At 32.7% G+C, this 14,396-nt stretch overlaps 1 protein-coding gene across 1 annotated transcript in view; it reads left to right on the forward strand.

The window, feature by feature from the left end:
• The first annotated feature begins 2,463 nt into the window (after positions 1-2,463).
• Positions 2,464-14,396, forward strand: part of LOC124353898 (cholinesterase-like) — a 60,309-nt gene continuing 48,376 nt past the window's right edge. The window contains exon 1 of the mRNA XM_046803949.1: positions 2,464-2,562. Within this exon, the coding sequence (XP_046659905.1) occupies positions 2,498-2,562 (65 nt within the window). The 5' untranslated portion in view covers positions 2,464-2,497. The remainder of the gene's footprint in view (positions 2,563-14,396) is intronic.

A 14,396-nucleotide genomic window follows, 5' to 3' on the forward strand; every position in this document is an offset into this window, starting at 1 on the left:
CTAATTGGTATAACCTGTTTAGGTTGTAGAGTTTTTGTTCCCCCTTTACGTAAGATTTTATTTCGAATAACACGCTAAAAAGGGATTATTTTCTGTAAGTTGAATTTTACGAATTTAATCTGACATGAATATTAATCTGGACAAACTACGCAAATTATTGACAGTTTCATTCACCAATAAACTGAAATATTGCTTGCATAATAAGATTTATTTCATTTTATTTTAGGCTATTAAAAACTATTAAATAGAAACTTACACTAGACGGTGGATTTTGTGTTTAAAAATCTCTTTTTATTCCAGTGACCAAGTCTCGGAGAAGAATAAGTTATGTCTACTGTTTGGAATTCGTACAGGAAGATTTGGGCGTTTAGCTCGAGAATAACAGTTTGCTGTCTCGGTTGGAATAGTTTACCTTGATTAAATTCTGACCATCCTAAAACATAAAATTTCCTAAGTTACATTTCATATTATTATTATATATAACTCTTATTTTCTGTAATTGATTACTACAGAACTGGAAATACTTATAACTCTACTTGGAATGGTAAAAACAGTGTTCTGTTTTCAGAGACGTCATCTTGAAGGGCTGTCACTCCGAAATAAAAAATAATTTACCTATTCATAAGCCGATTGCACCACCTCAAAGTTGTCCATCGTGAAAAGATTCGATATGGTGAAAAGTTGTGAGTACAGGGCGTAGTTCTTAGTAGCTTAATAGCCGTCTGTACTGGCAGCCATCTTGGTTTTAACCCCATAAGAACAGCAATAAACGTCATACACTTCTATTACGTTATTAATTGTCGTAGAATGTATGTGAGATGTCCAATTTTCAATATTGAAATAAGATTTTTAGATTTTCCGTTGTTTTTTTTATTAGATTTGCAGAAAATATCTGAAAGGGTTTTGTAACGTACATTAAATTTTGAAAAAGAATTCACCTTAATAAAAACGAAAAGATTGGCTGCATATTAGTTTTATTTTAAAACTTAAAAGTATTGTTATTAAAATATTGAGATTTTATCTGAGTACACACATACTGGATATTGTATTACGTTCTCTGCTTTTTCCCTAGGTACTCCGAAAGGTTTAATTGAAATAATTTATAAACATTATGCAAAGTTTGTAAATTTTATCTGATATGGTTTGTTTCTGATTACTAAGGAGTTTCCAGACATTTTTCACTAACTGGATCCAGAGCCAAATAATACTCTATACTATTCAGGACTGTAGTTCCACTATTAACTAAATTGTCTATCTAGTAACACACGAGTCTACTTAACACTGACACAGTCAATCATTACTAAACACAAATCCAGCTGTCGCGCGTATTACCACTTGTTCTGTCACTTCACACGTTCACTTCTGGAGCTCAACTCCCTCGCTCCTAAAACTCCTTGTAAGGTTATTGGTGCTTCCAGAATATTCAAGTTCCAGAACTTGCTAGACAAGTGGAGAAGGGCCACAGTGCCCACCCACCGCTCATGCATTGAGGGGCTCTATTTAAAACCAAGTTTAATTTTTTGCTCCTTGTGCCAATGATCGTTGAAGTAATCGAACTAGACCTATTTTATATAGGTTATATTATTTAATTTAATTTAATTTATTTAATATATTATTTCCTTTATTATATAAATGTTCTCAATACATAATATTGGGTTCGCGCCTTTTCCAAAATAAAACGTCTTAAGGAGATGAGTTAACTACTAATTATAGTCTTTTTTATGTTAAGCCATCTTCATAATATTTTCTTTAAAACAGGAAAAATATTTTTTTTTTAATGTTAGCCATTGCAGGCAATTCCAAGGGGGATTTTAAGCATTTGTAGGTATTTGAGGGTATCAGGCCCACATAAAAATGGCTGAAGATAAGAATGTTAAATGTTCATAATCTGTATATGAGAAAGATGACTGATGACTAGACGTATTGTTATTTATAGAAAGAAGTAATTTTATAAAGTAATGTGTTATTGGAAATATTGAATTCTCTGTTTATTGAGCTCTTAAAGTATATCCGAAATGTGTCATTTAACAAAATAATAAAACATTACTAAACATGTCATTTTATAAAGTGGGCTTCTTGGGCTCGATTATAAAATTTTACTCAATGCCTAATTTAAACGCGTATAGATTTTCGTGCAGCGACAACAAATTATTCAAATGTTTTCTCTTCAGAAAAGTTGTGTTAGAGAGAAAAGACTCGAAAACTTAAAACTATTTACTGTTTAACCAGCAAAAAAGCCGAATGCATCACAGATTTAAGGGAATATACTATCATATAAGCGCCTCTGGGCTGCGTGGTGACATATTTCATGTTTATTTCCTAAATAAAGTCATCTAAACTTAAAAAGAAAACGGTACTTGGAGATAATCCTCTATCAATGACAAGCTGTCAGCTATATCTCAATTACTACCTATCCATAGCTAGGATATAATAATATTGTGAAGTTTCAGGTGCAAACTTACCAAGAGCTGCAGCATTCGTAGTCTCAGCCGCCAGCATGTCTTCAGTACAGCTCCTAGCATTAGTGGTGTTCTGTTGGGCGTCTTTAGCTTCTGTGTCCAGGTAAATATTTCATTGTTCGTTTTCAAGAAAATATTATTATTATTTCAAAACGACGGAAGTGTGTACATATTTGTACCAAATTTAGCAAAAGAATATAAACAAAAGGAAACGTAAAAACTAACAAAATGGTGTAAAATTATGCAATATTTTTAAGAATAATAAAGATTAACTAGCAATTTCATTTATAAAGTTAACATTAAATATGAAAAATTTATGGTTTGGTTATTTTATGGAACTTTTATGTTTGCGTGGTTTCATTTCAAAAGACCACAAAAGGGGGATGAGATCGGAGGGCAAAATATCGTAAAACTTGGTTCAGTAGTATTGTTTCAATATTTGTATCACGTAATTAAAGTATGTTATATCAGCAGTGTTCTATTATATGTGCTTGAAATGTCTATGTTTCAAAATTGATTAAACAAATGTACTCCTGACAGAAGCCTCAAACTACTACTAATTAATCAGGAAGGTTTTATGAATAAATTTTAAAATTTCATCGAGGCATCGAACGTTTATTAACTACCATCCCGTTCTCCTGGAAACAATACTCTAGTTCAGATTTAAAATTAGATCTTGCTGAACTTTGATCAAAGACTTGATTGTAATGTAGAATCCACCATTCATTTTGGATCTCGTATTTTGCATACAAATATAACCTGTTGCTATTGCAATCGCTCTCTTAGTAGGTAGCACCATCGATAAATAAGCAATATTGTTTATATCGATGGGTAGCAATTACTGAAAATTTCTGTGTAGCTTTATCGAACACGACCACCACAGCATAAACCCACCCACCCTCCGTTTAAAAATATTTATATATCTATGGTATATAACGTGACTTGTGGAAACGCTAACTTTCTAAAAAAGATTAAAAAGTTTAAATTTGGTAAAAACGATTAATTTGATAAATGATTCGCCTAAGTTCATTGACATTTCGTATGCAATTTCGTTTCAAACTTGTAGCCGTTCAAATAAAAAAAAACACAACTTATATATGAACGTGATCAAAACATTTCAAGAATCTGTATAAGATTTACTAAAAAAATGACAACTTTTGGTGTCTCAAACTGTTTTCAAAATATTGTTTACATGTAAATTCTATAAAAATAAATTATAAATATTTCAGTTTTAATACAATCTTCCTTACTTATATTGTTATTTTTTTTATTTTCCTACAAACCAATTTTTTTAATTGTTAGGGCTTCAATTATGTAAAAGATAAGCAACATATTATTAACTGAACAGCTTACCACAGAAAACACACATGAATAACAGTGGCAAATACGATTTTTGTATTGTAATAATTAAGTATTGTAATTCATTGAACGAATGGTACGAAATATGTTGTATGCGTATAAAATAATACATTAAATAAATTAAATTGTGTTTTTAATATGACATTAAACATTTAAAAGTTATCTTCACTATCACATAATTTTATCGTATTTACACTTCGTTTCTTTTATTGTTATTAGAATTGAATGTAATGTAATGAATGAATATGACATGAATCTAATAGTAAAAGTAATTATTATCCACTGGGAAGTCACAGTCTATGACTGACAGAGCAACTCGACCTACAGACTGTGAACGCGCGCCAGAGCGCTAGGGTCAGTAAGCCTTTCATGTACAGTAAATCATGTGTGTAATGTACTGGACAGCCATCTCGTGGAGTTATATAATCTGCTGATATGTAATAGTAAAAGTATAATTATTATCCACTGGGAAGTCACAGTCTATGACTGACAGAGCAACTCGACCTACAGACTGTGAACGCGCGCCAGAGCGCTAGGGTCAGTAAGCCTTTCATGTACAGTAAATCATGTGTGTAATGTACTGGACAGCCATCTCGTGGAGTTATATAATCTGCTGATATGTAATAGTAAAAGTAATTATTATCCACTGGGAAGTCACAGTCTATGACTGACAGAGCAACTCGACCTACAGACTGTGAACGCGCGCCAGAGCGCTAGGGTCAGTAAGCCTTTCATGTACAGTAAATCATGTTGTGAGTGAAGTGCTGGACCGCCATCTTCTGGAGTTATATATTCCGCTGATATTTAAAGCCTAGTAAGATTTTACAAGATGTAATTAACAGGTAGCTACTATTTGTTCCATACAACGCACGGTCCAGTAATTCCAATTTGCAATCGATTTTAAAGAATCCTCCTTGGATTTACTTCTCTTAAGCTTGATTTCTCTGTTTTGTTAATTCTGCAGTGAACCAAATCATAAACAAAGAAGTGATTAGCAATTTATTCGCAGGATTCTATATTGCCATGAAACTTTTGTATTATTAGTACAATCCAACAGTTCAATTTTCAAGGGAAACGATAAATATCTTTATAACCGAAATGATTAGCAAATTTATTACAGAATTATATATTTCCATTAAATTTTGGTGTTATTAATATGGTCCAAAATATCTGTATCGTAGATTTTTTTAATTATACTGAAGTGCATCACGTATTGTATATTCCCTTAAGCCTTTGCACTTTAACGCGTTTTTCACCACACAGTCACTTCAGATATACTACTCATTGATTTATTTGTGTATGACAAGATAATAGTAATAGTGAAACCAATGTCAACAAGTACGTGAGAGATACCATACTCCTAGATAATAACCTTTCCGCATTAGATACTGTATGTTCTTCTATCATCGATTATAAAATAGAAAATATGTGTATTTCCATTGCGCAATGTTTCTACAAACGAAAGTTCGAGACTAAAACTCATACAACAATGGAAAGTATTTTGCTACAAATTACTTCATGCAAGGTTTACACTTTAGAAAAATAATCATTGATGTAACATATCTGGTCCTTTTCCTCAAGTCATTATATTATATATATTACCGAATATATATTTCCCAAAAATTATTCTTTTACACAGGAAGTTAACCTCTCTGTAGCCCAATTCCTCACCAGCCATAGCTATTTCCGCGCGTACCTGTTCAAGATAGATAATTTCAAAAACAAAACAAAAACACACACACACACTCAAACTGGAGCTTAGACCACGATGATGCTAGTCACTTCTTAATTTTAACTAAAATGTAAAAAGAAAAACATATATATCGAAATGACGGGGACACTCTAGAAAATAGTACTCATGATCATGCAGCATCTAGAATCAGGATTGAATAATAGTGTAATAAAAACCAAAAAAAGCGGTAAGGGAACATTGAGACCTCAATGTTGTCCAGACTGAGGTACCAAATTCAAGTTGGGTTCCGCTGAGGACTGCGGGCATATTCTTAAAGTACTGTAATGCATTGAAATATGAAGTGTTATGGACATTTTAAACGCAAGTCTATGTCAATACGCATGTAATTTTAAAGGTAACTTTTAAAACATAATGCTGCAAACTATACTTCATTACAAAATAGTTCCGGTAGAAATAAGATCAATACGTATTTAATCTTAGAGAGGCGCTATTTTGTAAAAGATAAACGTTTTAGAAATAAGTCTATCAGAAAATAGTGCGCTTTGGGCACGCACTAAAAGTGTGTTATTAAACATCTATATTACTCAGGATGCATTACACTCTTTAAAGGGTTACATTATATTAACCAGTATACTAGTGGCGTAGCCAGGGGCCGGGGGCCCGGCCTCTCTCGAAATGTTGAAAGAAGGTTAGGAATTCATATTTCTTGTAAGTAATTTCAGCGGTTAAATTAACGTAAACTGTTCTATGGAGACGGAAGATCACAATCAAGTATTGATTTTGAGTAGGCTGCCTGCAGTGGTATAGGAAACGGTACGATGTACAAGTCAATGATAAACCACATCAAATTATGGCTATCTTGGACAGCTGCGCTCAGCTATTCTACCCCAACATAAACTACAAAGTTGCGTATTCTCAGTATCTACAGCTGAAGTTGAGAGATCATTTTCGTCACTGAAGATGATAAAAACGTACCTTAGAAATTCCATGGAGAATGATCGACTTACAGGATTATCTCTACTATCCGTGCATTACCCAGTTTCCATAACAACAGACGACGTATCTGACGAAATGGCGAGATCAGGGATGAGAAGAATTTTTTTTAGGATGAACTCAGAACCTTACTTGTTTACTTAAAATGTTTGAACCGAACTGCCATTCTAATTTAAATAAAGTGTTGTTTTTGAAATATTTGTTTATTCAGTATTAAATTTGAATTAATAAAGGGTTTCATACAATAAATTGTTACCTGAAAATAGTGTTAAGCCATTATATTTTTTCAACTTTCTGTGGGATCACGCCCACTCTTTTATTTATCTGGTTGTTATAACACTCCCTACTCTTGCAACCCCCCCCCTGCCAGAAATAATTCCTTGGCTACGCCACTGCAGTATACGACAAACGTAAAAATGTCTTCATAAGCGGAATTTCAAGGTAAACTGTGATAAAGAAACAGTAAATTTCGACGCATCAGATGTTAGAAACTTCACAAAGTAACCCCTGTCTCTTAGAAATTAGTGACAGTAAAAATGTTATAAGATGCAACAATATATACTTGTTACCATAGAAAACCTCCAATAAAAATTAGCCTACCCCAAAAAATCACTCGTCCGTCAAAACCAACTGATATTTTTTCCTAACACATTTCAATACGAACGACTTATACAAAGTCGAGAATAATGGACCCTGATCAAAATAGAAGTCCTCTTTCCCAACAAAGCGCCGGGAGAAAGCCCAAAATCCGTCCCCAGAAGAAAAGCCCAAATCCCTACCTGAACTTCACGAAAGTGTTCCTCACTAACTACGGTGGCGAGAAGAAAACACAGGTGGAGCGGATGAAGGAAGCGGCTGGCCGGTGGCGGCAGATGGGTGATCAGGAACGTCGTCCGTACATCGAGATGGCGGCGGCCGCTAAACGGAGGAGGCGGCGGTTCTGACAACTCCGTACTGACAAATTGTACCTCAAATTTACTGAAGGCAAATTGCTATATATTTCTAATCCAATATGATAAAATAAAAAATTATCAAATGTAATTTTCTCAATATAGCAAGTTGATATTTTACCCCAAAAATGGTCTATGTAGTTTAACTGTAGCTAGTATATGATACACAATTAATTGTATTCAGGAAACGTTCCAGAATTTACTGCAGTACATAATCAATACATAATAAATATAATTTGGCGAAAAATTTCACTAATTAAAAACATGTGTAATAGTTCAAAGTATATTTAATATTTTTTTAGATAACAATTGTGTATCTTCATAGCAAGTATTCCTGTTCATTAGCCTTTTTATGTTTTGAAATTTTTAATTTTTTCACTCAACATTTTAGATTGAGCAAATATTTTTATATTAATTCAATGAATTCCAAACTGAATCATTGCGACAATTTAAATCAAATGCGTTTATAACAATTTACATTTTTGCGAACGTAAAGTATATGTAATATTTGACTGACCAAAATGTGAAATTATGGCATTGCAAATTGATGATGAATGAATGAAATCAAATACTACGAATTATTCTTCTATTCACATAAAAATAGCATCTCAACTTTGTATATAAAATATTTTAAGGTAGGGCTGGACTTTCTCGGCAGTCTATGCCTCCAGTTTTTCCGTATTCCGGCTTTTCTACTCAGATATTCCATAAAGTAGCATGTCACAGTCAAATTATTTCTATTCAAACATTCCTATATTCACTATTTTATATTCTGATATTTTCTATGGCAAAAGACTTTATAATTAGATTTCATCAGTAGTTTTGATCATTAATTTAAACCATAAATAGTCAAAATATTGCATACACTTCCTTCCTTCAACTACTTGGGTTGTGTAAACACCCTTTTTCTTTTAATTATACCTTTAAGAAGTAAAATATTTGTGATGTGTGTCTTATGCCATATTAACTATCTATTCAGATACTTAGCAACTAAATTTTGTTTAATTGATCAAAATCGGTTTATTCATTTGGCTACAGCTTATATTTATTATACAATTGTGTTTATGAATGCAAGCCTATTGACTAACAATTGTCCAACTCTCACTTTCATGAAAAGTTGATTCCAAAAAGCATTTCCACTGATTTCAAAATTCAGTTTGTTGGACTTTTATAATATTTTCTAGTTTGTCTTTTTGGCAGGAATGTAGAAATATTGATTTCAAATTATTTTCCAGATGTGAGAAGCTAGCAGATGTCAGGAGGCCAAAGAGGTTACTTCTAGATATAGTTTTGATTTCAGGGCTACAAATCTTTCTTTTTTAAGATGTAAAGATAATAATAATTCTCACAGCTCCATTAAAGTCAAAATATCTTAGATCTCATATTTACAAAGTACGACTATGCCCACTTTTGCACAGGAGTTGTTATACTGACCTAGGAAACAAGGATTTTCCTAATGTGTCTATGGTATTATTTCTCTGAGGAATTCTGACTATGAAAACTACCACTTTTCATCCGAGAATCATTTTCCCTTGTACCCCCAGCGCTCTTATAATTTGCTGACATGCTTCTGACTGTGGTACAACTAAGGCTTTTAACCTAGCAGTTATTCAAAAGATAAAATTTTTCTGCTACTCTGAAAATCAGTTAACTTGATCACCTTGTTTAAAGTATATTAGAGAAAACTTAACCATTTTGAAGTTACAGATGACTTTACACTTGATAAGAGAGAAACTGGAATACTGCCTGAGGTGTGCTGTGACAGAATGTGATGTGTCTACATTGTATTTAAAACTTGAACAGTGATTTGCTTCAGTCTATCAATATTTTGATGACGAGCAGTTGCTAGGGGATCCAAAAGTGGTGAACAGATCAGAATCAAGCGTTGACATTGCTCCAGTATCAATTGATGATTTCCAAATGTTATCAAGAACCTAAAAACTCATTAGATATAAAGTAAAGTGATATGGTTTATTGTACCTTAACTGGGTAATAATAAGATATATTGAACTCATGGTAGGTATAAATAATGGGAGTTACAATTTTAAAACTATTTGAAAAAATATGTAAACTGAGAGTCATTAAACTGAAAACATGCTATTTGCTCCAATGACCCTGCAATTTTGCTACGGAGAAGGTAAGATCCCCTCTATTATTTTGAGAACTATTAAATACTTTTTCTCCCAAAAAAGCATGTGATTTGTATTAACCTTTTAAAAATATGGTTGTTTTAACTAAAGTAGCCATTCCTGAATTACTATTGGTTCAATAAATTTATTACAATGCCATGTATTATCACTTATTCCAGTGAAAAGTCTCAAGTGAACGTGACTACAAGCAAAGGGGAGATCATCGGAGTTCGGGTAAACCCCAACCCCGCTACCGGGGTCTCTTACGATGCTTTCCTCGGTGTCCCGTATGGCAAAGTTCAGGGCCGATTTCAGGTAAATATATTCCGATCTATTATCGATTAATTGAGATACCATACGTATTTTATTCATATATTTTTATTCAAAGTTATTAACTCTTTTTTCAAGAATTTTGTTTAAAAAATAATAAAAATATATGATTATAATACTATTATTGTAATAAAGAATTACACTGTAAATTATTTTATAATCGTATGGATGTGAAAGATCCAATTGCAGCACATGAACTTAATTTAAGCACTGTAACAAAAACATAACCATTTAAGTTATCAAGCTCAGTTTCTACAACACTGACCTTTTCAGCTTGAATAAACATTTCAAATGAACATCAATCAAAACTCACATTCTGCTCACTGGAGTAGATATTACAAAAGAGTGCATTTGAGGGAGGAGCTGTCTCCGTATGTGATCTAGGAGCAGTCATCTATTGTCCATGTATAACATATAATATTGTTGCTCTGGTCTATGAATATTAAACTAAAGTATTCATTTATCTAGTTACCTCGGACATAGGCTAAACACGAGCCAACTACAGAACAACAAGCCTATGCACATTGGGGCCACATGCCTGTCTCCTTGCAAAGCCTCTATAAACCATAATAATTTAAAATATGTTATTTTTGTTTTCTATGATATACATATTTGAGTTAAAACATAAATAACACCGTTCTAACGTGTACATGTGGTATAAATTGTTATTTAGAAATTGTTAATGGATAAAAAAATGTTAACATTAACTTTTACTGCATATCTAAACTTGTAAATCGGTTTAACTGATACAAAGAATATACAATACTTTGTAACACAATAGTCGTGAAGATATAGTTAAATCAATATTTACGATGTAATCATACGGAATGAGTCCAAAATATTTTACACAAACTGTATGTGTAATCTAAAAAACTAACAATTGAAAAAGAACCTATTACAATTTGTATGAGCCTGCCTTTGACATTGATTCCAATCTCCCTCCAATATTTAAACACATTTTAAAACAGACTTAAAACAGTAAAATAATTCTATATAATTCAAACAGATTCATAATCTCATCCAGATTGACCTCAAAATGAAAAATAGTGTTTTTAATAGACATGGTATACTTTTAAAATAAAAATATGGAAAATAAGAAATAACAATCAAAAGTATTTTCTCCGTTTATTCCATTTCAAACAAAACTTTTTGGTTCACCAGTCACAAGATGCAGGTAGATTTTCATTGTAGTTCATAAGATATAGTACATTAAAACATACGTCACTGAACAATCTGGTTCCATAAAACCCACAAGAATGTACTTTAAACCATTTCTTAAACAGTCTAATTCTCGTCTACAAAGGCTTCCGGCCTCTGTCACGTCTCTGTTTTTGTGACTTGCCAGACTCCAGGAGTCTCTGAGAGCTCCTGACCTCTGGTAGGTACCAGGCTTTGAGAGCATTCGAACAATGGAAAAGGTCAGCTTCTGATAACTCTCAATACAAGGAAATCCTGATCTCAAACTATGGGAGATCCCAACCGTACCTTCCACGTCAAGGAGCACCAGGTTTCTGGTAGAACTTTACATTTGGATGGTTCAGACTTCTCATAGCTCTCAACCTCTGGAGTTATTTGCCTCTAACAGTATCTACCAGCCTCTGGGAGGTCTCAGTCCCTGGGAGCTCATGACCATCCCGGTCTTTATCACTTCCAATCACAAGACAGCTCTCAACATTAGGTTTCATTTTCCCCAGTTTCTGGCCTTTACCAAATTCTGTCAACCCTTGCATTTTGGTAATGGTGAAAGGCGATATATTTGAGAGGACTATTCTAAAAACTTCCCTGAATCATCTTATTGAGATCACACCAAATAGTATGAAATCACACCAAAGTGAATTTTTAAAATTGACATTTGGACAGTTTATGCTATTAGAATGTCAAAGTTTTGTATCTGTGATGTTTTTAAGATGATGTATTGTGTTAGTACTTGTCCTTTCTAGTATTGCCCATTGGAATTTGAACTGCGTAGTTAGCTTGAAAGAGCATTGGAACTGTGTAGTTAGCTTGAAAGAGCATTGGAACTGTGTAGTTAGCTTGAAAGAGCATTGGAACTGCGTAGTTAGCTTGAAAGAGCATTGGAACTGCGTAGTTAGCTTGAAAGAGCATTGGAACTGTGTAGTTAGCTTGAAAGAGCATTGGAACTGTGTAGTTAGCTTGAAAGAGCATTGGAACTGTAGAAGAAGTTATATAAATACAGTGATTAGCGGAAGTAACTATCGAGAGTCACATTTAAGTGCAACACACTTGCTAGTTCTACCTCATATGGATGTGGGGGACTTTACCAGTCTTTAAGGAGGTAATCTTATTTTACTGCTAAAGACTTGATATGAAAAAAGAAGTTTAGGGAATTAATGATCATGGCTAAATGAAAAGCTTCAATTCGTGTTCAAAGTATTAACGTATTGTTTTTACATTCAATTCAACTCCGAATGTGAAAAATGTAATGACATTATAATAGTGTTTTCTGAGATACCATGAGATTTTAGCAATATTTAATGTTAAGGATGGATATCCCAGAACAGACATGTTTTCAGTGGGCGTAGACATGATATGAACTTGTAATTTTGAAACCTGGGATTACTGTACAAAAAGTTTGTGGTCTCAGATTTTGTAGACTTCTGAGCCTAAAATACAACATATTTCAAAATCATTTCTACAAGACCAATAAGGAAATAGCAAACATAAAATGACCAATATTCAAAGTCATAAGCCAATTTCCAATTTTGAGTTGTAATAATCCATGAAAACACATGAAATTATTCGTTTTCGTTGAAAACTGGTTAGAATTTGTATAGATTTCACCATTTCTCATGAAGGAACACTTATGGACTAAAAACCTTGTGGCACGGTGTGGCGTCTCCTTTGTAAATACAAAATATCTATTCTAGGTTATGGTTCTCTAAGCAAACTAGTACACGAGTTTTCGTTTAAGAATATTACATTTTTATTTGCAAAGATGTTCCACTTCAAAATGTTATTTTGAGAAATGCCTCATAAATTTTATAACAGAATTAGAAAAGACTAATACGTTTTAGTAGTAAGTAGGCTTTTTCCATAAATGCAAACTTTGACATTTATTGGATCTCTTGATTTCAATCCTTTGAATCAATTTTTAATTTAATCTGAAGTTGCTGTTATCAAACAACTAAAGTTGTGTATGGTAATTATTCTACTACCAAGTTACTTACCTCAATCTTAACTAATCGGGTCAGTTATGTTCCATATTCAGGTTGCAGTACAGCCAGACAGCTGGTCTCAGCCTCTGATTACACAAGAGGATGGAGCCATGTGTCCTCAACCTAATGAAAAGTATAGCGAGAACTGTCTATTCCTTAATGTATTCACACCAATGGTAAGTACAATATTTTCTTTAATCAAACCCTTCGCTTGAGTATGTTGTGATTTATTATGTAATTATTATTATGTAATGTAAATACCTACATTTGCTTCTCACTTGCTATTGTATTACATCTGATGAGCATGTTTTACTGGTGAGCTTGATGTTATTTTTAAATCTATTGCATCTGTAATAATTGCAATAGCTAGAGAAATAATTAAAATATATTCAGAATGATTAAAATGCCTCTTCTGCTACTTTGAACCATTTTATACAGAAAAAAGTGAAAGATTGTTGTCAATGGGAGCCATGTTATAATCATATAGTGCCACAATCCTTTCTTAAGATGTAATACAAATGAAAGGTTACATCAGAGAATTTTTCTATACAACAGAAAGAAGACTGTAATGAGACCTGAAACAATCTTTCAAATTGCTATGTTTTATGTGAAATAATTAAAAATGCAGAATAGACAAACCTTTCTACTGACTATGTAAATTGTTAAATCAAATAGTATAAACTACCGTAAATAAAAACTATTTTGTTACGATATTAAAAAAAAACCAATAGTAATTCTTGATTCATGTCGATATTCCAATTTGTTTTGAGTATACAGGAGTGATTCAAAACTAAATGGCAATCTCTCGAGAGCTTATTCTATAGCTAAAAACAAGTAAAAAAAGTTCATATAACCATATGCCCGGAGGGGAAACGCTTCGTTAGCGAGTTACGCCTAGTGAAAGATTTCGCCCGGATTTCAGAACCCTTGGTGAAGTCAGGCCGTATATAAAAATGGTAAAGGTAGTTACAAAGATACAAATACGATTGTTTTTTATGTTTTTATATCTGACAAATTTATTAAAATTCGTCCCAGAGCTGTAAATGCAATACTTTCAGAGATTTCTTACGTAAAACACAAGAATTGGTGCAAAGAAATAACACATTTTTTGTGTTTTAACGTAAGATTACTTCCATAAATGTTAAATAAAGGTCATTTTTTTTCTTAAACAGATTTGTAGAACATTTAATTCTGAAAAGATTCATGTGAATTACTTAGGAAAAAATTAATAATAGGTATTGAAATTTAGCTTTATTTAAAAATAAAACAGACGCACAAAAAATGCATATTCTTATCTGCATAAAATA

This window comes from Homalodisca vitripennis, chromosome 2, assembly GCF_021130785.1.
Source record: "Homalodisca vitripennis isolate AUS2020 chromosome 2, UT_GWSS_2.1, whole genome shotgun sequence".
Classification (NCBI taxonomy): Eukaryota; Metazoa; Arthropoda; class Insecta; order Hemiptera; family Cicadellidae; genus Homalodisca; species Homalodisca vitripennis.